This window comes from Mirounga angustirostris, unplaced genomic scaffold, assembly GCF_029215605.1.
Source record: "Mirounga angustirostris isolate CCGP_5_RB_7025 unplaced genomic scaffold, mMirAng1.0.hap1 SCAF_8, whole genome shotgun sequence".
NCBI classification, from domain to species: Eukaryota; Metazoa; Chordata; class Mammalia; order Carnivora; family Phocidae; genus Mirounga; species Mirounga angustirostris.
In genome coordinates, this window is record NW_026991716.1 from 83457521 (window position 1) to 83483150 (window position 25630).

General features: G+C 38.7%; 1 protein-coding gene and 1 pseudogene across 1 annotated transcript in view; one reads left to right on the forward strand and one right to left on the reverse strand.

Annotated features, from left to right (window-relative positions):
- KLHL32 (kelch like family member 32) overlaps positions 1-25630 on the forward strand; it is a 202231-nt gene that overhangs the window by 114033 nt on the left and 62568 nt on the right. The window contains exon 5 of the mRNA XM_064597895.1: positions 18841-19567. Within this exon, the coding sequence (XP_064453965.1) occupies positions 18841-19567 (727 nt within the window). The remainder of the gene's footprint in view (positions 1-18840; positions 19568-25630) is intronic.
- LOC123837993 (U5 spliceosomal RNA) lies at positions 10956-11043 on the reverse strand (annotated as a pseudogene).

A 25630-nucleotide genomic window follows, 5' to 3' on the forward strand; every position in this document is an offset into this window, starting at 1 on the left:
TCTTCAGGCTGTTGGAAATTGGATGGAATGAATGGAAATGATTAATAATTATATTTTTATTTTATGAACCGCACATTGAAAATTTAGAAATATAGGTAGCAGAGATTGACAATTGGGTGATGGCCTAAATATGGGGCTTAAGAGAAAAGGAGAAAAAAATTAATTTATTGGAATTGATAAATGTTAGTCTCTTTCCAGAAGAAAGGATTCTGTGGCCCATATCCTGCTTCCCAGACTATTTCTATGGGAATCCTTATCAGGCCAATTGAGTGTCCAGTGGCCATGAAGACCATAGAGATTTCCTGTTCCTGGCATTCTAATGGACAGGATCTAAAATTAACCATGGAGTGGCTCAGAGGCTCCGAAATTATTTATATTCGAAAGCGATGTAGACACCTTGACATTGTTGAATACTGACATCCTTATCCACTGCTTCTTCCGCTCCTGCCTCCAGAACTTTTGCCCCATGTATAAATAAAGAACACCTCAACTTGGCACATCTGGAGGAGAAAGGCGGCCATTCTAGAATAGATAACAATCGTCGGCAGCGTTCATAAAGATAACTCTCAGACTTCTTTTGTGCCCACGATACAGAGTCATACGTTCTCTGGGTTGAGGTCCTGCTCCCTAGTCTGACCACTTCTTTGTGATTTGCGGGGGTTATGTTGGAGGAATGCAAACAGACTTCGATGTTGTGGTAGACAAAACATAACCAGGAAGAAAAATCCTCTTAGGAAAAAAAAAAAACAACAATTCTTGATGAATTCTAGAGATAGATATAACAAATTCTGGACATTGCTTCCCTTTGTCTAGAGGGAATATTACATGTCAGTGTCAGTAAGTGACACAGACATTACTTATGCTTCAAGAATAGAAGCCAAAAGGAGCCCTGCAAGCTAGAGATGGAATGCACACATCTTCTTTGTGTGTGTTCTTGTTGATGAAAAATGCCCACATGCTACCTCCTCTGACCACACAAAGAAATCAGGTAATTGAAGGAGTGATGGATGGTGCTCTGAACTTTAAACGTTTTAGAAGGACCTATCTTATTAACACTTTAAAACAAGTGAGTATAATATCATTAATTTTGATTAATTCATTTGCTCTTAATATAGCTTTTAATTTGTAATTCTATGTGAATTACAATGTAATTTGGCATTAATTATACTAAATTGACTATAAGTCAGCCAATCACAATGGGAAATTACTCACAGCTGAAAGTAAAACTGAACCTCTCCATCCAGAAAGGACAGCACTTCGTTAAGAGGCAAATACAGTTTAAGCATCCCTGTCTTTGGCTGTGAGAATGACGTTGGACTTGTGGAGGACTGTGAGCGATTTCTTATTCTGCCCACTTCTGGGACTATTCACTCTTTGGAGTGAAGCCCAATTAAATAATAAACAAAGGGATTGATTTACCAGGTTTGCCAACTCCCCTGAAGAATCTTTCTGCCTTCCTCATTTCATGATTTCAAGATTTAGGCCACGTAGAGACACTGTGTGGTACGTGAGAATGATCAGCTCCACACTTCTTGGGTTTGGGGGTTAGAACGGGCACTTACTCAGGTTGGCTTGCGTTTCGTCTTCATGCTCTATGAATCAGCTAGGAAATACTGTTTCAAATCCCCCGTGAGTTCAGTATCCCGAAGTCACTCCTCTTTGGTCAACACACAGACTGCCTTCTGAGCAGAAGAAGTCAGGCCTTAAAAAGCCAATACCATGGGGCACCTGGGTGGCTCAGTCAGTTAAGCGCCTGCCTTTGGATCAGGTCATGATCCTGGAGTCCCGGGATCAAGCCCCAGATCAGGCTCCCTGCTCGGCGGGGAGTCTGCTTCTCCCTTTGCCCCTCACCCTGCTTGTGTTCTCTCTCTCTCTCTCACTCTCTCTGTCTCTCTCTCTCAAATAAATAAATAAAATCTTAAAAAAAAAAAAAAGCCAATACCCCACTGGGAGAAGAACTATCCATCAGGCGATGATGGAGTGTCTGTCAATGGGACAGCTTGCTGGAGATACCTGTGTGCACACGGGAAGTAAAGTGGCCACCAAAGAGTATGGGCCCTTGAAAAATACTTGTGATGGAACCCTTTGCCAGATAGCTTCCTTTGAGAGTTGTCTCTAAATAACAATCAAAACAGAAACTTTGAGGTGCTGCAGAAAGAAAGTCATAGGACAGTCCGCAATACCCTGCCTGAAGTGTATTTCATGTAGATAGAACTGTGGGAATTTTGCACATTCTGTGTACATTTGTGGTGACCCGTTGACTCATGAAAGAGGTCTAGATAAGAGGGAACAAATTTTGCTAAATATTGCCTGGAAAATTTCAGGCTGTGTTTAATAACTCTTTACCTTGTTAATTATATACCTCTATGCCATTATTCCAAATCACAATCTAACAAATAAAATGGCCTAAGTTTTATGTAAAAAATTTGACTGGAGAGGTTAAAAACTACCCTGCATCTTGAGCCAGCAGCCACCCTGTCCCCCATCTCTTCCACACATGCAGGTGGGGTTCACACCGTGCACACACTCCCCGGTAGATACACATATGGAAATTAGATGCATATTCATCTTTGCAGCTAAAAGGCTTTCCTTTGTGTTCAGTACTGTCCTGAATCCTAATACTCTCATAATTGGCTGGTTGATCTCAAGAATCAAGACAAAAAATAGAAGTTAGAAGTTTATTTTTGCCAGTCCAATGTGTGTTCCATTCGTCACTAAATTTTTTAAGGATGTTAATGTCTGTAGTTTGTTAACAATAACTGCTACATAGGGACGCCTGGGTGGCTCAGTTGGTTAAGCAGCTGCCTTCAGCTCAGGTCATGGTCCCAGAGTTCTGCGATCGAGTCCCATGTCAGGCTCCCTGCTCAGTGGGGAGTCTGCTTCTCCTTCTCCCTCTGCCCTTCCCCTGTACTCATCCTCTCTCTCTAATAAATAAATAAAATCTTAAAAAAAAAACCCCAATAACTGCTATGTAAATGCAGTTTTACTTTGTTTTGGTTTTCTCCAAATCGCTTTTAGGGCAAGTTTAGCCTTGCCTATCACAGAATTTCCTATTCCTTTTCCCCAAATCTTCTTTTGGATATCAGCATTAGGGTTTATGTGTTCCAGTCCCTTTCCTACTCTTGTGGTTCCCAGAGCAGCTTCATGTTCTCTGCCAAAAATAGCCCGTATTTGACCCATATCCTCTGATGGGTGAGTGCTTGTGAGCCTTTAAAGTGGTGTTCCTCGAGGCCACGAAGGATTTGGGACAGAGGAACTGGTACCGAAGCAAACAGAGCAGTGGGTTGAAAGAAAACATTTCCAGGGTATTTCTGCCCTCGGTTTTATCTTCTCATCATTTAGAATGCCAGCGGAATAAATGGGTCTGTTAATCAAACAGCGCTGAGAGGTTAGGTCATTGGAAGCCTTTTTAGTCATTTTGTGCTTTTCAAGAGTGAATTTGTTAGAATTATGCTGAATACCCACTTAAAGCCTCAGCTGATAACCCTACCTGTGTTTTATAACTCTGCACTGTCAGAACTCATAATAAGTCAAACATTCTTTCAGTGGTGCTCATAAGGGAGGGAAAAAAAAAAAAAAACCCACAAATTTAAGAGTAATTTCAGATTGTAAATGAAAAGGAGAGGCACGACTGTTCATTTGCACCAATCATGCCTTCCTTTCATCCACCCTGATTAGGCCTGGTGCAGTTTCATCAGACCCCTCCATCACTGAGCTGTCACTCCAGCCGTCTGTTGATTGAAAACAATCAAGGCTCTGATGGCACAATTATTCTGACCCTTTAACTAGAGGCTGCTGTGATAATGAAAGGTTGATTATGATAGTTTGTGCCTCTTTCAGTTTGCCAAGAAGGTTAATTTGGGCATCAGACGGATGTTTAATGGGCGCTTGCTGGCTACACTGAGGTAAATGAGAACGTGCAGTCTTGGATATTGCACGGATATAGTTTGGCTGTCAATCATTGTCATTTGGAGTTTGTGCCTCACACTCTGGAAATCACATTTTATTTTTTCCTTGGGATTTAATTTATTCTGTGCCCTGAGGAAGTTCTTTCACTCGGTGACCTTCACAGCAGCTTTCTCTGCCTTTTTTTTTCTTTTTTTTTCAAATGGAGCTCAAAGGCAAAACACATCTAGAAGAGCATTTTTCTTTCATTTTCACTTAAAAATGGAAACTTTAAAAATCCACCCTTATCACTGCCTTCCAATAGAGCAAATGTTTCCATTCCGATTGTGCGGTGGGGAAGTATGAACGACAGGGATACTTGGGCCAGTTTGCTAATGCAGCAGATAGTTCACACGGAGGTTCTGCACTGTTTCTGAAGTAACCAGCCAAACCAGGAAATTCAAATAGGCCCATTTATGGAAGTGAAGCTTCTGTTCTCCTGACACTTCCCTCAGTCATGTGTCTCCCAACAATGTGTCCAATTCCTGTTTCCAAGTGCAGCATCTTCCTCCTTTTGCCTCCTTCTTGGGGAGCCTGGGGGACAGGGGGAGACAGGCAGACAGAAATGTGTCTGTAGTAGTAAGGAGGTTATTAGAAGTTGCAACTATCAATTTGCATTAAGTCAGCACCTTATCTTATTGCTGTTGGAAGCATAGGTGGCCACCTCATACTGCTGGTGTTTACAGTATGTGGCTCACCACACTCCTCTTTGCTGCATACCTTTTAAAAAGAAAAATAGAGGAAAAGAAAAATAAAGAAAACCCGTTATTACTGTCTCCCAGCTGTGCACAGTGGTCTCCTGGATTAGACACCCGAGAGCGAACCTCATTGTTCTGCTTTTACATTTCTGTTGTCTTCAGTTTCTTTCCCCACAGTGAGTGTTCAGCAGCATATTTTTACCTAGGCTTGGACATTTTTCTCACATGTCAAGTCAATTGTAAAACAATTAGGTCTATAGATGTTAAGATGACAGCATCATAATGATTATAATTTCGCTTCAAGTATTCTATTTCACATTATTTATTTCTTGTGCTTTTTTTTTTTAAGTAAGCTGCTCATTTTTGAATGGTAAAGAGTCTCACCTGAAGAGGCTCCAAAATTGAATTAAGTCATTGAATTCAGTTACTGTCTTAATGCAGTCCTTCTTTAAGCAGCAGTGCTATTTAAAATGTTTATTTAAAAAGAAATGACAATCGCTTCTCAGCCTTTTGGCTAAGATCGAGTGTAAAAAGAAATGACACACACACACACACATGGTCTCACCAGATTCTTTGCTACACTGGATCACAAGTGATTAGTTTTGTTTAGCTCTAGTTAGCTTTAGTTATACTGCAGTTATAACTGCACAGATAAAATAGCCCTCAGGGATGCTTAGTAAAATTATCGATTAGTTATGTCTTGTTTTATTGACGTGATGGGAAGTTAAAAGGTAATTAGGGGAGAAATGTCAAATCAGTCAATAGTTTCTGGTATTTAAAAAAGTAGGATGAAGTTCAGTTTTGATACCAATTTATGGTCTCTGTGACAATGAGTGATTTTATTTTGTAGATTCACTATGTTTGCAAATCCATGGGACTTGACCAAAGACTATTTCTTCTTTTTTTTATTTTTTTTTAAAGATTTTATTTATTTATTTGACAGAGAAAGACACAGCGAGAGAGGGAACACAAACGGGGAGTGGGAGAGGGAGAAGCAGACTCCCTGCCGAGCAGGGAGCCCGATGCGGGACTCGATCCCGGGACTCCAGGATCATGACCTGAGCCGAAGGCAGTCGCTTAACCAACTGAGCCACCCAGGCGCCCCCAAAGACTATTTCTTCTTAAAGGAAGTGTATAGCTCATTATTTCAAGTTGCTTTTGGGTGAAGCCTGACTGGGTTTCTATGTTCCCTAATCTGTTGTACCTTATATCTAACCGTGGAAAATGAATGTCTCAGACTGCTTTTCCTATGTCCTCATGAGCCTTCCACCACATGCCCACCACCGTGCTCTCACGTTGGCTTAGTGCACCAACGTCGTATCCCCCAGCCATGGTGTCCCCCTGAGAAGGTCCTGCGGGGCGCCTCACATTTCATATCCTGGCCTGTGCTGGCATTTCTTCTGCTCCCGGGGCTGAGCCTGGGCGTTGCCTGCAGTTTCACTTTCCTCTTTCAGTTCCTCCAACTCTACCTTCAAAGTTCCCCTTGCTCTTCAAACTCCTTATTCCTCCCAACCTTATAAAGATGTCTCCGATCTGTGATTTCTCCAGGTTGCAGTCTCTCAATTCCCACTGTTTCTTATTCAGCCAACACTTACAGGTGTCCTGTTGGGTGCCAGGCACTGGGGCTGAGACAGAGCCTTCTCTCGGGGTAGCCCCTGGAATGGCTACTACCTTATACTCATTCCCTCATCCTTTGCAGTCCCTTTATTGCTCACGAGTCTTCTGAGATTGTCAAGCCGCTGAGCCTGTTTTTCCCACACATCTGTCTTCCTTACATGACTATAATAGATTGGTTCTCTAAGCTACTTCTCCTGGCCAAAGAATATAGGAAAATTGTGCTGGAGAATGTATCTTCTTTGGCAAAAATATTACTTGTGTATTACACTCAGAGTTGTTGCAAGGGGTGAATAGAGGATTCACTGTTCCCACAGATCCCTCATTTCATCCTAGTTGTTAGAGACTGCAGTGTGAAATATTCTGTTTAAACATCAGTAGCCAAGCTGATATGCACATAGTGAAGGCGGTCAGTGGTGAGCATCCCGTTTTTGTGTATTCTCTGCAGCTCCCTGAGAATATAGGCTCTGGCTCCCCAACCCCAGCACATCAGCTCCATCCTCTTGATAGCAGAGTCTGCCCCCAACAATGTTTAGTCATACACTTCAGTTAGGGGGTTCCCCACTGTAATCACTGCACTCTGTAGCTCTAAATTACTATTTAAAGTGACCATTGAGGATAATGTTCTTTTTATTTGGAGGCTGCCGGCCTTAAAATCTTAAATGCAGCTTAGATACTTCAGGGACATCTAAATTCATCATAGTAACTTTTGTTTGAGGGATTTGACCATCTCCGTATTGGTGACTTGGGGCAGCTGCTTGAGCCTATGAGGTCCTTTTGGTCATTAAAGGTTTTTTTTTTTTTTTTAAAGATTTTATTTATTTATTTGAGACAGAGAGAATGAGAGACAGAGAGCATGAGAGGGAGGAGGGTCAGAGGGAGAAGCAGACTCCCTGCTGAGCAGGGAGCCTGATGCGGGACTCGATCCCGGGACTCCAGGATCATGACCTGAGCCGAAGGCGGTCGCTTAACCAACTGAGCCACCCAGGCGCCCCGGTCATTAAAGGTTTAATTTCAGGCGGGGAATATGTGTGTCAGTGAACCTGCTGTTGGTTCATTATTACTGAATCAGTTCATAAAGAAATATTCAAAGGCTTGATGCTCTCAGGATGCTCCAGGGCATGTTTACAAATTAAACAGCTTTTTTTTTAAACCATAAAATTGATATACATGTACTGGCAATATTTAAAACACCCATGAGGGAGATGGCAACATTGGAAGATGGTTTTGGGGGGCGCCTGGGTGGCTCAGTCGTTAAGCGTCTGCCTTTGGCTCAGGTCATGATCCCGGAGTCTTGGGATCGAACCCCGCATCGGGCTCCCTGCTCAGCGGGGAGTCTGCTTCTCCTTCTCCCTCTGTCTACCATTCTGCCTACTTGTGCTCTCTCTCTGTCAAATAAATAAATAAAATCTTTAAAAAAAATTTAAAAAAAAGAAGACGGTTTTTGCATGTGTCTGAAAATCTGCTTACAATAGACAGAATTTGCGGGATTCCAAATTTGCAGGATTTTTCTTCCTCTAATTCCAATATTCCATGTGTATATTTTTAGGGATATGTTAAGACACTTGAGGTCAAGAGTAAGCCTTGAGTTTTATGGTATTAATAGAGCTTGGAAGTGAATGGCAAATTAGAATGTATGTATGTGAACTAATTAGAATCTTCTTTTTCACTAAGTAAGTTCCTGGCACATAATGGACACTCAACAAGAAATTGAGGAATGGATGAATTAAAAAAAAAAAAACAACTAAAAGAAAAGATTCATGGTTATATCATTTGCCTCAGAGCAACAAAACAAGAAGAAAAGTAATCAGCTCAATCAGTCATTATTTTAGTTGTCTCAAGCCTGATAGTTTAGTTTATATATTTTTTTCCTTGCCACCCAGTGAACTGAGTTGAGATTTGAGGGGACTTATGGACATGAATTAAAGTATTTTTAAAGAGAGACTGAAGCCAACTGAAGAAAGTGAATATACACTGAGTGTTATGCAGAAACAACTAGGTTTAGTCTATATCTCACTTTTCTTTCTCCCTTTCTTTTTTTCTTTCTCCTTCCTCCCTTCCTTCCTTCCTTTTTTTTCTTCCATTCATTCATTCTACTCTGACTTGGGATTTAACAAAGCCACAGGCCTTAAATTACTGAGTTAGAATTACTGAGCCCATTTTTGTGAAAATAGGCTCATCATAAAGGCTAGTTCATAATCTGCAACAGATTATCTGTCATACTTTTATTCTCACTTTACAACATGTGAAGTATTTAATACCGTGTAGTACATTTCTTCTCAATTACAGAAATTTCTTGAAATGCGGACAGATATTGCACAATATTGTGTTCTATAAAAATAGTCTGAATGGACTGCCTTTATCACGAATTCAAAAGGATAATTGAATTGAGGATTAGTTCCATCTCTTGGTGGCACCTTGCCATCATATTAATTCTGTATATGGTCTAAATATCATAGTTTGCCAAGCATTGTCACGTTATCTCTTTCAGTCCGCTGGAGACCCCTGTGATGTAACTAATATCATCCTTGTTTTACGGATGCTGAAGCTGAGGTTCAGTATTGCTAGTGTTTTTCATAAATGCCCAAATAAGTTAAGTTGCAGAAACAGGTCTTTGGCATCAAGCCCAGCCTCCTGTTTTACTGGATCACATTCACCTCTCTGGGCACATACCAATTAGTGGTAGAAGAAAGCATCATGTTTCCCTGGCCATTTTAGCTGACTTCACCCTGATAACCCATCCTCATTGCATACAATAGCTGGGAAATAACTGGCACCTAGTCCCTGTTGCCAATGGGATATAGCAGGGTTTTATTCTGTCGACCAAGTTGGCTTTCCTTCATTTTCCAGTGTTGTTCTAACAATATAAGCTTAATATCTCACTGACCACATGCAAAGTCCCTTATATTCAGAAGGACGTCATATATAAATATATAGACACTAAGATTTTACTTATTTTATTGTTATCAGTCCAGCATCAAGTAAATCTCCTATGCCATCAAGGATTAGGGAAATGAGTATTATTTTTTGTCTCAGAGACCAGTATCAGATCACTGGAGGACAAGTATAAGAAATGATTTCTAATTGTTCCTGTATTTTGCTAATGTTTGAGGAGACCAAGAGTAGGTTCCATTTTCTGCAGCATCATTTGTACAGGTGATGTTGGTTATCTTTATTGCCCTGTGGGATATTTCTCCCATCTATTTCCCTGCCCTAGATATGGGGATGGTATATTTCAAGACAGTCCTCAGGTAAAAATGTATGTGACTAGTTTGCAAAATATTTGCATTGACATATATTTTATTTATTTATTTTTAAATATTTATTTATTTGAGAGAGAGAGGGAGAGAGCATGAGCGGGAGGGAGAGGCAGAGGGAGAGGGAGAAGCAGACTCCTGGCTGAGCGGGGAGCCTGACGTGGGGCTTGATACCAGGACCCTGGGACCATGACCTGAGCCCAAGGCAGACGCTTCACCGACTGAGTCACCCAGTCACCCCTCATTCTGAGATTTTAAATACATAGTACCTTGAAGCGGTTGTCTTACAAATTTGAAATGTGTGTTCTTTGTCTGAGATTGTTTTATTTTTACAAGAGATAGTAACTATTAAGTGAGATAATATGCTCTGAACAAAGTTGTTTCCAGGGAGAAAAAGACCGTGATGTAACCTGATTGTCTGCATGTGGGCCTAGGTGCACACACTTTCACCTTCATGCATATATTTTGGAAGTATAGAATTGTAGACCAAAAAAATCACTTTGTTTTTCTAAAAAGAGATTTATAAAAACTATGTGTGCTATGGAAATCTGGGGCTTGGAATCTAGACCTAGTGACTAATTTGGTTGCCTCTCCTACCTATAGGAAGTTTGGAGGATTCTGTTTTAAAATACTACTGTTGGTGGATCTGTAGGTGATATATCCTCCAGGTAGAAGAGACTCTCATCAACTCACTTATTTACCAGATGAGAAGACAAATGACTATTCCATTGTCAGCCATACTTGTCCTGTTCTTTCTATTACGTTTTCAAAGATCAGCTCAAACCGGTGGCCAGTTCTCACAGGTGGAAAGGACATCACAGTATCCTAACTTCATCGTTTTTTTTCTCTTCATTTTGATATACAACCCTTATAAAATCCTTGTGACAAATACTCTTGTGTTCTAAGACTGAACCAAAGGACACTTAGGTCACTTTTTATTTGCTGTCCTAAATACCTGGAACTTACATGTGACAGGCCTCAGGGTGGCTTTTGTTGTGATTCCTCCCTTCATATGTGCTTTACTCTATAGGAAGGAGACACCCTTGGTCTCAAGGGCTCTTGCTTTTGATGCTCTGTGATACGTATTTTGTAAAAATATATATAAAGATGATTACCAGGCACAATTTTTTTCTGTTTTCTCCATTTTTCATTTCCAAATAATTTCAAATTTAAAGAAAAGTTGCAAGAATAAGACTAGTACAAAAAACACCCATATGATTTGCTGATTTCTTAAACTACCTCATTTGCTTTATCATGTGTTCTCTGTATCTCTCTATCTCTTTATACGTGTGTGTGTGTGTGTGTGTGTCTACACACACACATATCAAGACAGAAAGATAGAGGAGGGAGAGAGAGGGTGGGATGGGGGAGAAAAAGACCACGAGAGCTTTTTATGAGCCATTTGAGAGTAAGCTGTATACATCATATATATTTTTTAAAACCCTAAAAAAACTCATAACTATTCCTCTTTATGGTAATATTTAGTAAAAGGCAAAAGATTTATACAATTTGAAGAGAAACCAGAGTATTACCAGGCACATGTCTTACGCTGAAGATGAAAATAAGAGCATTTGTTAGTCTCCAACTTCATAATGTTTTAAATGAACAATGAAAGAATATGTGTTATTATCATATGTACTAAGCTGAATATTCTTTTTATAATATGCCAGGAATTTTTTCTGACAATATATGAACCTGGGGCCTCATCAGATTTGATTCTATTGAAATATACTTCTTAGAGGAAAAAATAGCCTGTGTGTCTTATATAAGTCTGTAGTCAGCTATAATGGTTAATGTGCAACCTCCCTTGGAAAAATCTGTTTTACAAGAAAAATGTTGACACAGTTTTAATTATAGCACTCAAGTGAGTGCTGTTATAATTTTTAATATTCCTCCATGGTAACATTTTCACTGTTCTGGTAGAGAAAAATGCCCTGGTCCCATGTCCCTAGTTGCTGGTGCTTTAGGATTTTATGGGAATGTTGTCTTTTCGAACAGAAATTTTTCATTTGGTCTCAAAGAAGAGAATAGGGCCACAAAATTTGGTGCACTTATTTATTAACATGAACTTTCCTCTCTCTGGCAGTCATTATTCTGGTTTAATATGTCACTATTTGGACTTCACATGACTCATGTTAATGAAATGAGCTTCTATGTAGTTTAACATGCTAAGTCTCAACACCTGCTCACTCAGACTAGGGAAACTGTCCACACCTATGATCTAAAGAAATTGTACATAATATTAAAAGGTTATCTTGCTCAAGTTTTATGTTTATGTTTATTAGGATTTAAGGCATTATAAAATAATGTATAAATAGTGTACTTTAATGTAATGTATAGTAGTGAAGTAGTGAAGTAATGTATAGTAGTGAAGTAGTGAAGTAATGTATAGTCTGTGAAGACATGGATTGGAAGATGGAGAGCTTGCTCCATACTCCGCTTAGAGAGGAAACACTGTCCATGCATTGTCACTCAGTGTATTAAAAGATGCTTCCATGGCTTCCCACCCCTTGTTGACCAAGCACTCTTGAACCTGCTGGCTCTTTGGCAGAGGTTCAGGAATGTCAGTTGATTGTTGATTTGCCCCTGTGCCCTTCCTTTGTCCCTTTCTGAATTTGCAGAAGTATGGAATTTCTATGGCCTCTCGGGCACTGAGGGGAGGCTGGTGCTCTGGCTTATCTCAGTGGGATGACAGGACTGGCAAGGATATAGACGCTTGTGCCTTCACAGCGTGGGCTCCTGCAAAAGTGTGGGGGGGGCTCAGTTTACCCCTTCAGCCAAGCTGTCTGCACCAAAATTTTAAATAGGAGAATGATTATAGTTACCCTTGCCCAAGAGGGCAGAATAAGGCTGTGGGCAAAAATATCAGTCCTTGCTTACTTAGCTCTGGCTGGTAAGTGCTGTGATAAGAACATCCCTTTTCAGTGAAAAAGAATATTTGTGAATCAAGACAAAGAAATAGTTACTGCTTTTGGACAATGTGGTAGAGGTTTTATCTTTTGTTAGTGTTGATTAAAAAGATTTGATCTCTCATCTGATGAAAACTGCCTCTGTAAAGGGCACTTTTATATACATTTGCAAGACATAAAGGCACTTGTATGGAAGAGTGCATTGATGTGTGTTCTTGGATTTGGGATGACTTTAGAATTTGTATATTTTCCAGGAAATCTGTGAGTGTAAGATTTCTTATTGTTTTGACATGACTTGGGGGTCATGTTGAGTAGTACACATACATATGGGCATACATATACAAGCAGAGTAAGACTTCAAAAACAGCTGCTTCTTTCAAAGGATTAGGAATTTTAGATTTCAAAATAGCCGCTTCTGTCTGAGCATGAGCAATAAAGGAATTTGGATCACAACTTCAGGATTTGCAATATTAGGAATGTAATGTTTGTGCATATAACTGATATATTTCTGAAATGCATGAGTAAATTATATATTTTAATTGAATTAGAGCAAAATTTGTAGAATTTTGGATTATATACTCTGATATTTAGGATTATATCTATGTCATATATTCTACTCCATAGAATGATAATCAGTTGGGATACACTGAGAAAACTAAAGGGAAATGATTATCTCTTCTATATACTTTTGAGCCAGGTTTAGTTAACAAGGAATGACCTAGAATTAAATATATATTCCCATAAAAAGTACAACAATAATTCAAGTCTCAAAGGATGCCTTTTACCCTAAATACTTGTTCTTTAATTACACACTCTTTAAGAGCATTAAAAGCATTTTTAAGAAGCATAAATATATGTTTTTTATGTTGAAGTAATCCATAAGTCAGGCTTATTGCAAAATATTGTGCACCTATCTTCAAGCAAAAGATACTTTAAAAACAGACTTTGTTTTTCTAATTTAGAGTATATAGAAGTTATGTTTGGTCTTAATTGCATTTGCCTGGATTCTGTCTTAAAATAGTTACTGATGGGAAAATAACAATGATGTGGTACAATAGAAAAACACATTGTATAATTTAAAAACTGGGTTTTTAAAAGTTTTTCTTCAACTTTAATTTTTATTTATTTGTTTATTTTTATTATTTGTTTATTTAGAGTTTCAAGTTTTTGTTTAAAGTCCAGGGAGTTAACATACAGTATAATATTAGTTTCTAGCGTAGAATTTAGTGATCCATCACTTACATACAACACCCGGTGCTCATCACAAGTGCCCTCCTTAATCCCCATCACTGATTTAACCCATTTTCCCGCCCACCTCCCCTCCAGCAGCCCTCCATTTGTTCTCTATAGTTAAGAGTCTGAAAAACTGGGGTTTTAGTTCCAGCTTCTCTACTAATTGGTTGCATGGCTTGAGGTAAGAGAGATAACTTGTCTAGATTTTATTTCTGTTCATAAAATTGAGAAGCTTGAAACAAATGGACTCTATAACGTTTTTTCTTGCCCTACTATTTTATTATTTATTTGAGGCTTAAAAGACTATGATATTCATTGCATTGCCAAGAATCTGAAGTAGAGGTGATTGACACCAACCATGTGAAAGAGTAAAACAAGGGTCTTATATATGTAAGTTCAGTATGCTATGTGCTGCCATGTGACATTCTGAGAGCTTATAAGGACTTTATAGGAAAGCCACAAAGATGAGATAACAGGAAACTGAAACCTGGGATAGGTAGATAAATATATAAAGGAATTGATACTGTTTGTTCAAGAGGAATATGAGAAATACCTAAGAACAGTTGGAAATAATTTTCCCTTTATGCAACAAATATTTATAGCCTACTCTGTGCAGCCACTGTTCTTATCAAGGATCTGAGGATGAGATGAATTGAAGTTGGAATAAACTGTAGCAAATACTCCTTTTAGGAAGGAACGATTCTTCATCAGGGCCAGATGAACTAGATTGGGTCAGGGAAGGTGCTTGGGAGATCTCCTGTAGTCTTTAGAGATGATAGTCCCTTGTATTTCAGATGGTTTCGGAAACATCTTGCCCAATGGTACCCTTTGTGTGTCTTCCCAAATGGAATCCTTAATTTCTTTTCCACTCTTGCTGGCTTTGTTACCAAAAAAGTGGGAGATAAGACTTTTGCTAATTGCTCCATTTTTCTCCCAATTAAAATATGCTAGAGCTTAGAGTGATGGGGATAGCAGTATGCCAGGATAAGTAAGATAGAGTGGGATTTCAGGGGCGCCTGGGTGGCTCAGTTGGTTAAGTGTCTGCCTTCGGCTCAGGTCACGATCCCAGGGTCCTGGGATCGAGTCCCGCATCGGGCTCCCTGCTCTGCGGGGAGCCTGCTTCTCCCTCTCCCACTCCCCCTGCTTGTGTTCCCTCTCTCGCTGTGTCTCTCTCTCTCAAATAAATAAATAAAATCTTAAAAAAAAAAAATCAGTTCCCAGAATAATTGTTTCCAAACACAAGCACCAAAATACACTACAAAGCTAATTGTGGTCTTTAGGTTCCATGATGGACCCAGTGATGAATCAGCCTTCTGCTTACAATATTCTCTAAACCCCTTAAATGGGCCCCAGGATTTCCTCTACCACCTTGCCCTTAATTCAGCATGGCTTTGTGGGGTTCACAGTGTAGAAATGATTTTGAGGTAGTTCATTGTTTTGAAATTTCTTTGCCATTTCTTTCATTTTTTTGGATAAATAAAAGTTATCCATTCTTTCAGTGGTTTTCTCTTTTACATTTTTATGAAAGTAAAAACAGAGTACAGTAACTCTTTTTTTCAAGTTTTTATTGAAATTCCAGTTAGCTAACATACAGTGTAATATTAGTTTCAGGTGTACAATGTAGTGATTCAACAATTCCGTACAATACCCGGTGTTCATTGCAACAAGTGCACTCCTTAATCCCCATCACCTATTTTCCCCATCCCCCTACCCACCTCCCCTCTGGTAACCATCAGTTTGTTCTCTATAGTTAAGAGTCTGTTTCTTGGTTTGTCTCTCTCTCTTTTCTTTTCCCTTTCGCTCTTTTGTTTTGTTTCTGAAATTCCACTTACGAGTGAAATAGTATGGTATTTGTCTTTCTCACTGACTTATTTCACTTAGCATAATACTCTCTGGCTCCATCCATGTCGTTGTACTCTTTAACATTTATTTATTATTGTGAAAGCAGAACTGCACAGAGTGTTTATATGACTCATGATATGCTATTGGAACCAGCTGTTGATTCATAGACCTTATAGATCTATTCATAGACCTTATAGGTCTATTCATAGACCTTATAGAACCAAGGTCTCAAAATATGCTGTTTTACCCATAGTAAGATCTTACCTGTATCTTACCATATAGGAAATATACTATTTTACCTTTAATACTAAGTCTTAAGTGTCCTATATTTTTACTACAGCATCCTACTTAGACTTCATTTGATTTAAGCCTTAGTTTTGAAACTACAGACTTTATTCTAATAAGACAGCGATTTACTGTTTCATGATTAGGAATCTGTCTAGAGCCTTCTGACTCAAAGTGTGGCCCATGGACCAGCAGCATATGCATCATCTTTAGATTGTTAGAAATGCAAACTCCCTATCTTTCTCTCCCTACTTACTGAATCGGAATCTGCATCTTGACCAGAAACCCCAGTTAATTTGTGCGCATGTTAGGTTTGGGAAGCACTGGATTTAAATCTATGAATCACACTAATTCTAGCTGAGATTGCTTTGAGGTTGGTGGCAGAACAATTGTAAATTACATTTACCTTTGATCTGGAGAAAAGATAAACCCAACAACTGTGAATGACTTGCATAGTCTGAAAATACTTAAAATGATAAAAAGTGTGCAAATTACATGAAATCTGCAAGAAATTAGAAATACTGGCAAGAAATAAGATAAAAATTATCCCAGAGAATATGAAGTAAATGTGTGTGCACAAAGCATTCTGTAGTGCGTAGTATTGGGGAAATTGAACATGGAAAACATCATGATAGATGTGACATAGGCCTAATAGTAGACAGAAAGTCAGAAATTAATCAGTGATAGATCACAGTGGTCACTGTTCCATTGCTGGTTTGATTTGTTAGAGATTTTCTTAAAGGCAGAACCTAGTTGTGGCCTGTGTGCTTTTCATGCAGTAAGTGCCACTGTTTGCCAGAAAAACAAAAATAAACTGGAGAGTGTTAAGAGATGGGCTAGAAGATTGATTATGACATAGGAAGAACTGATTTATGAGGAAAGAGAAAAATAATTAAATGGGCAGCCCTCTGCTATAAGAAGAGGCTATGGAGACATGGATATTTATCTGATGTTTCTCTTATGCTGTTTCCTGTAGTGTCCATATGAAAGATGCAGAAATATTAGGAAGTAAGGATGCTGAGAAATTTGTTACAGGACAAAGCAATATCAGCTGGAACTACTCAATTAAATTATGAGCAATATCGAAGATTAAGTTTCAGAAAATTTTACCTGCTGCATGAGAAATGACCTTGAATGGGATGACTTTATCCCTGGGAACTTTTGAAAGCTCTGTGGGCGAAGAATGGAAGATCATTTGTTAAATTGTTGAATTATCTCCCCAGGGAAATAATTGGAACCCCATCCCTTGAAATTTCTAAAATTAGGGTGGATAAAAACCAGGATGTTGCCTATGGGAACTCTACTTCTGGCAGAAACCTGGTGATTGATGAGTGACGTTTTTCTTCTCCAATATCTTTGATTATTGCTCATGGTGACCATACACAGAAACATTTTTTCATCAGGTGGGTATCCTATTTAATTTTTTTTTTTAATGCTAGTTTCTAGAAAAAGAGTTGGAGAGTGTCACTCATCTGCTGTCCATGGTGTCTGCCTCCTTGGCAATGGTAGGCTTACTTGGCATTTTTTTTTTTTTTTCATTTCTCTTCACTACGTAATTCATTAAGAGACACAATTTAGTATATATTGGAAGTGAATTCATTTCCTACATTCTCTTCATTCAGAAAGCTAAAAAGAAAAGCCCCAAATATGCCTTGCCTTTTGGAGCCATTTGTCAAATGAATACAGAAACTCTGTATGAAACTCAAATGAAATCATCTAGTGCTTCAGAGAGTTTTGTGATCCTTTTTATCCAGATGAAAACCCAGCTCATGTTTGCCTAAGAGTAATGGTCCAAGAGCACGACATTGCCTTCTCCCTCCCTCTGTAGACTTTTCCCCTAATGATCTATATTAGCTGAAAAGGGGAGCTCAGAACCCCAATTCCATTGGTCACAAATAAAACACAACACAATTATTTAGTATTCTAATTATTACTTTACCTTTTCATGCTAGTTCCTTCACATCCACATTTTTATTGTCTAGGAGATCTAGCTTAATATAGGTGCTGCTAAGGATAATTTATATTGTATATGTTGACTGGAGATATTAGATATACTTCATGTTGGTATGTAGGAAGGTTTGCACCAAACTTAAATATTAAGTCACATTAATTAAACTCTATCACGTGTGCCGTAACATGAATTGTTTTTTTGTTGATGGTATTTTCTAAATCACTGTACAATTTTACTATTCATGACTTTGTGCTCCTGCTGTAGTTTTTAGAAATTCTATTTGTCTTTAGCCCAGAGTTCTTTCTCCTTTCCTTCTTGAGAGAGGTCTAAACCTAAACAAAAAGGTTAAGATTACAACCTGCTATTGTGTCCCTAATACAAAGATCATCTCCTCTGTATCCTGTTTCTGTGAAAATGGCTCTAACAAATTGCCAACATCTTACATGTGCAAACAACAACTGTCTCCAAGATGAAAACTAATTGGGAAATAAAAATAAAATTGATGGGTTACAATCTTTCTTTTTCTTCTCTTGCTTCCTGACTGATAGGCCTACCAGAGGGGCAGGGAAAAAAGTCCTTTTTCTTTCTAAATCGTTCTATTAGTGTCATATTGATTCTCTCTCAAGTACACCCCGTGGTCTCAGATGATCACATATTTTCTTACGTTCCTTGTATTGATACAGCATCTTGGCTCATGGGTTGACATGCATTGCTTGTACTGGGGCGACACTGCTCATCGTTGATATTCCTGGGGTGTACCAAGCCTCCTCGGCATGAAACAAGGGAACAGGTTGTTTCACAACAGTACTCTCATTCTTTGAAAAGTGATTATTGTTCACTCCAAGTGCTACCTTAAGTCTCTGTCAGCGTTGCTTAACATTGCTCATGACCTCTACAACAATACTTGAGTTCGTTTGTGTCTCTGCGGATGCAGGAAAAAAAGATTCCTCAGCTGAGTATCAAGATATTCTACTGTTACACTATTTGTAAGAAAAAAAGATGTATTATAAGGTGTCTGAAAGAATACAAGGTGACCTGCCTGCACACCGTTGCTCTGGCTCTCTTTCTTACCTTTGTATTCTCCCATCCCCCTCCCTCTGTTTCAGCTAGCCGTGAGGTGGTTGGAACACAACTGCCATTACCAGTACATGGATGAGCTCCTGCAGTATATTCGCTTCGGCCTGATGGACGTGGATACTCTGCATACAGTTGCCCTGTCCCACCCCCTCGTCCAGGCAAGTGAAACTGCAACAGCTCTTGTCAATGAGGCCCTGGAATACCACCAGAGCATCTATGCGCAGCCCGTTTGGCAAACTCGCAGGACCAAACCGCGGTTCCAGTCAGACACTCTGTATATCATTGGCGGGAAAAAGCGTGAGGTCTGTAAAGTCAAGGAACTTCGGTACTTCAATCCCGTTGACCAGGAGAATGCTCTCATAGCTGCCATTGCCAACTGGAGTGAGCTGGCTCCCATGCCTGTGGGAAGGAGCCACCATTGTGTGGCAGTCATGGGGGACTTTCTGTTTGTAGCGGGCGGAGAAGTTGAGCATGCTAGTGGCCGGACGTGTGCCGTGAGGACTGCCTGTCGCTATGACCCCCGTAGTAATTCCTGGGCCGAGATAGCACCCATGAAAAACTGCCGGGAGCATTTTGTGCTGGGTGCCATGGATGAATACCTCTATGCGGTTGGGGGTAGAAATGAACTGCGCCAGGTTCTGCCTACAGTTGAGCGATATTGCCCCAAGAAGAACAAATGGACTTTTGTGCAGTCCTTTGACCGATCCCTTTCATGTCATGCTGGATATGTGGCTGATGGTCTTCTTTGGATATCAGGTAGAACATGCCTCATAATGTTGGATTTATCAAAAAAACACTTTTGCTGTGGCGTAAATTTAAAAGTCGAGCTTTGGTAGTCATGGCCATGTATAATTGAACCACTGAACCAAGGATGCCATGTTAGCTAATTAACATTCATTTATTGGGCACCAGCTCTATAGAGAGCAATGTTAATTGGAAGTAATTGACCTTTCTGTGACTTTCTGAGTGATTAAAGTATAAGGTGGAAATTAATGGCCCATCACATCCTTTTTCTATACCAAACCTTCTATTGTTTAGATTGTCCGTTTTTGATACTCATGGATTGTTTTACACACCTTGTGGTTTATCCAGGTTCTTCACTTTTTTTTTTTTTTTTTTAAATCATACTGGGCTGCTTGACTAGGAGATGTTTCATCAAAGACAGGGCAGGCAAAGTAAAAACCCAAGAAATCCATTTTGATGGGTATAAAACAATGGGTATATATACCAGGTAGGAGCCATGCTGTTCATGGAAGGAAGGGATTTAAGTTATTGACTAAAATAATGTTCTTGTATTATCTGTGGATTGTAGTTACACCTGACAACCTAAATTCCTTATTCTTGCTTACTCTCCCATTATTACTGATTATTTGGGGGTACTTATTATTTTACTTTACATTTTCTTCAGTTTTTTTAAAGCCTTTTGATTATGAAAAAAGAGGCTAGTATAATGAACTCTGTGTATCCATGACCCATTTTCAGCAGTATTCCACTCATTGCCAGTCTTATTTCATCCATACCATACACTGCTGTACACCCCTCATGGCTACCTTTTCACTGGTACAGAAGAAGTCTCTGAGGCAGCAATTATCAACATCACATGATCAACCTATATTTTCCAATCCAATTCTTGAAAAGACCTAACCTGTCCTTTGAAAGGGTTGCCTATTGGGGAAGAAAGTTCCATCTTCTCTCAGGTGGAGGATACTCATTTTGTAACCCAAATGGCACTTGTTGAATTTCCATGTCAAGGACAAAGAAAAATAGGAAAATCAGATAATTTAAATACTAAGAGTAACTTTGAGATGTTTGTACTTAGAAGACACAATCACTTTTTTTTTTTTTAAGTCTCTATGTCTTAATCCCTTTCATGTATTTCACCCATCCCCCTACCTACCTCCCCACTGGCAAGCACCAGTGTAGTGTGTTCTCTGGATTTATGATTCTCTTTCTGGTGTTTTTTGTTTGCTTGCTCATTTGTTTTGTTTTTTTAGGCTCCACCCATAAGTGAAATTATATAGTATTTGTCTTTTTCTGACTTATTTTACTTAACATAATACCCTCTAGGTCCATTTATGTTGTCACACATGGCGAGACCTCATTCTTTTTTTTATGGCTGAGTAATATTCTGTTATGGATATCTTCTTTATCCATTCATATATCAGTGGACACTTGGGCTGCTTCCATAATTTTGCTGTTGGAAATAATACTGCAATAAATATAGTGGTGCATAAGTCTTCTCGAATTAGTGTTTCTGTATTCTGGATAAATACCCCATAGTGGAATTACCGGATTGTATGGTAGTTGTATTTTTTTTTAAGGATTTCATTTGTTTATCTGAGAGAGAGAGAGAGAGAGAGCACAAGCAGGAGGAGCTGCAGAGGGAGAGGGAGCAGCAGACTTCCCACGGAGCAGGGAGCCCAATGCCGGGCTCGATCCCAGGACCCCTGAGATCATGACCTGAGCTGAAGGTAGACGCTTAATCAACTGAGCCACCTAGGTGACCCTCCTTCATCAATGTTTTATAATTTTTAGAGTACAGGTCTTTCACTTTCTTGGTTAAATTTATTTGTAGGTAGGGTGCCTGGGTGGCTCAGATGGTTAAGTGTCTGCCTTCGGCTCAGGTCATGATCCCAGGGTCCTGGAATCAAGTCCCGCATCAGGCTCCCTGCTCAGCGGGGAGCCTGCTTCTCCCTCTGCCTCTGCCTCTCTCTCTCTCTCTCTGACTCTCATGAATAAATATATAAAACATTTAAAAAATTATTTGTAGGTATTTTATTCTTTTTGGCACAATTATAAATGGAATTGTTTTCTTAATTTCTCTTTCTGCTACTTATTAGTGTATAGAAACTCAACAAATTTTCATATATTGATTTTGTGTTCTGTAACTTCACTGTATTCATTTGTCAGTTTTAGTAGGCTTTTTTTGGTTGAGTCTTTAGGATTTTCTGTATATAGTATGATTTCATTTGCAAACAGTGAAAATTTTACTTTTTCCTTACAAATTTGGATGCCTTTCATTTTTTTTTTTCCTGGTCTGGTTGCTGCGGCCAGGACTTCCAGTACTACGTTGAATAAAAGTAGTGAGAGAGTGGACATCCATGTCTTGTTCCTAATCTTAGAGGAAAAGCTCTCTCATTTTTTATCCCTTTAAGTATGATGTTAGCTGTGGGTTTGTCCTATATGGGCCTTTACTATGTTGAGGTATGTTCCACCTAATCCTACTTTGTTTAGGGTTTTTTATCATGAATATGATATACTTTGTTAAATGGTTTTTCTGCATCTATTGAAATGATCATATGGTTTTTATTCTTTCTCTTATTGATGTGATGTATCATGTTGATAAATTTGTGAATATTGAACCACTCTTGCATCCGAGGAATAAATCCCACTTGATCGTGGTGAATTATTTTTTTAATGTGTTGTTGGATTTGGTTTGCTAATCTTTTGTTGAGGATTTTTGTGTCTGTGTTTCATCAGAGATACTGCCCTGTGTCTTTATCTGGTTTTGGTATCAGGGTAACACTGGCCTCATAGAATGAATTTGGAGGCTTTCCTTCCTCTTCTATTTTTTGGAATAGTTTAGTTTGAGAATAGGTATTAACTCTTCTTTAAATGTTTGGTAGAATTCACCTGTGAAGCTGTCTGGTCTGGACTTTTGTTTTTGGGAGTTTTCAGATTACTGATTTAATTTCACTGCTAGTAATCCATCTGTTCAAATATTCTATTTCTTCCTGATTCAGTTTTGGGAAGTTATATGATTCTAGGAATTTATCTAGTTCTTCTAGGTTGTCCAATTTGTTGGCATATAATTTTTCATAATATTCTCTTATAATGCTTTGTATTTCTGTACTGTTGGTTGTTACTTTTCCTCTTTTATTTTTGGATTTGAGTCCTCTCTCTCTTTTTTTTTCTTTTTGATGAGTCTGGCTAAAGGTTTAATCATTACAAAAAACCAGCTCCTGGTTTCATTGATCTGTTCTACTGTGGGTTTTTTTGCTCTTTTTTGTTTTGTTTTAGTTCCTGTTTCATTTATTTCTGCTCTAGTCTGTGTTATTTCCTTGTTTCTACTGGCTATTTATTTATTTATTTATTTAATTTTTTAGTCATCTTTTTCTAGCTCCTTTAGGTATAAAGTTAGGTTGCTTATTTGAGATTTTCCTTGCTTCTTGAGGTAGGTCTGTGTTACTATAAATGTCCCTCTTAGAACAGCTTTTGCTATATCCCAAAGATTTTGGACCATTGTGTTACAATTTTCATTTATCTCCCAAGTATTTTTGGATTTCCTCTTTGATGCCTTAGGTGACCCATTCATTGTTTAGCATCATGTTATTTAACCTCCATGTATTTGTGTTCTTTCCAAGTTTTTTTCTCATGATTGATTTCTAGTTTTATAGTGTTGGGATCAGAAAAGATGTGTGGTATGACTTGTCTTTTTGAATTTGTTGATACTTTTTTTGTGGCCTAATGTGTGATCTATTGTAGAGGATGTTCCATGTGCAATAGAAAAGAATGTGTATTCTGCTGTTTCATGGTGGAATGTTCTGAATGTATCTGTTGGATCCATCTGGTCCAATGTGTCATTCAAAGCCACTGTTCCTTGTTGATTTTATGTTTGAATGATCTATCCATTGATGTAAGTGTGGGGCTTACTATTTTGTATTACTACAAAGTCCCCTACTATTTTGTATTACTATTGATTACTTCCCTTATGTTTGTTATTAGCTGCTTTATGTATTTAGGTGCTCCCCTGTAGGGTGCATAAATATTTATGATTGTTATATCTTCTTATTGAATTATTCCCTTTATGATTATATAGTGCCCTTCTTTGTCTCTTATTACATACAGTCTTTTTTGAAAGTCTGTTTTGTCTGATGTAAGTATTGCTACCCTGGCTTTCTTTTTTACTTCCATTTGCATGATAAATGCTTTTCCATCCCTTTACTTTCCATCTGCATGTGTCTTTAAGTCTTAAATGAATCTTTTGTAGGCTGCATATTGATGGGTCTTGCTTTTTTATCCATTCTGTCACCCTGTGTCTTTTGATTAGAGTGTTTAGTGCATTTACATTCAAAGTAATAATTGATAGGCATGTACTTAGTGACATTTTGTGACTTGTTTTATGGTTGTGCTTATAGTTCTTCTCTATTCCTATCTTTTCTTGCTCTCTTCTCTCATGGTTCATTGACTTTCTTTAGTGATATACTTGGATTCCTTTCTCTTTGTTTTTTCCATAACTCTCCCTGGTTTTTGATTTGTGGTTACTATAGGTACATATATAACATCTTATGCATACAGCAGTCTATATTAAGTTGATGGTCACTTAAGTTTGAATGTATTTTTTTTACCGCCCCCCTCCATGTTTTAGGTATGTATATGGTGTCATACTTTACATCCTTTTATTCTGTGAATCCCTTGACTGATTTTTTAAAAAGATTTATTTATTTATTTTAGAGAGAGAGACAGAGAACACAAGCAGGAGGGGCAGACGGAGAGAGAATGTGAAGCAGACTCCATCTCAAGCCGGGAGCCTGACCCAGGGCTTGATCTCAGGACCCTAAGATCGGACCTGAGCCAAAACCAAGAGTCAGACAGTTAACCAACTGTACCACCCAGGCGCCCCATCTTGACTGATTTTTTTAAAAGATTTATTTACTTATTTGAAAGAGAGAGTGGGTGTGTGCAAGTGGGACGGGAGGGGCAGAGGGAGAGGGAGACAAACAGACTCCCTGCTGAGTGGGGACCCTGATAGGACCCTGAAATCATGACCTGAGCTGAAATCAAGAGTCGGAGGCTTAACAGACTGAGCCACCCAGGCACCCCCTCCTTGACTGATTTTTATAGATATACTTAATTTTACTGCTTTTGTGTTTCCTGCTTTTCTTACTCTTACTTATGCTCTTTCCTTTCCCCTCAAAAAGTCCTCTTTCACATTTCTTGTAGGGCTGGTTTAGTAGTCATGAGTTCCTTTAACTTTTGTTTGTCTGGGAAACTCTTTATATCTCTTTCTATTCTGAATGATAGCCTTACTGGACAGAATATTCTTGCCTTCAGGGTTTTTTCCCTTCAGCACTCTGAATATATCATGCCACTCCCTTCTGACCTGCAAAGTTTGTGCTGAAAAATCAGCTGATAGCCCTGTGGCATTTCCCTTGTATGTAACCATTTTCTTTTCTCTTGCTGCTTTTAAAATTCTCTGTTTATTACTACTTTCTGCCATTTTAATTACTATGTGTCTTGGTGTGTACCTCCTTGGGTTGAATTTGTTGGGGGCTCTCTATGGCTCCTGGATCTGGATTTCTCTTTTCTTCCCCAGATTCAGGAAGTTTTCAGCTAATATTTCTTCAAATAAATTCTCTGCCCCCTTTTCTCCCTCTTCTCCTTCTGGGATCCCTATAATATGAATGTTATTATGCTTCATGGTATCTTAGTTGCCTAAGTCTATTTTCATTTATTATTATTTTTTTCTCTCCTGTTCAGCTTGATTGCTTTCCATTATTCAGTCCTTTAGGTCACTGATCTGTTCTTCTGCTTCCTCTAGTGTACTATTTATTCCATCTAGTATACATTTAATTTCAGTTATCAAGTCCTTTATCTCTGATGGGTTCTTTTTATTGTTTCCTATCTCTTTGTTAAGGGTCTCACTGAGCTCCTCTTCTTTTTTCTCTAGTCAAGTGAGTATTTTTAGGACCATTACTTTAAATTCTCTCAGACATATTACTTATCTCTGTTTTGTTTATATCTTTTGCTGTGATTTTGTCCTGTTCTTTCATTTTGTACATATTCTCCTGTCTCCTCATTTTGTGTAACTCTCGTGTC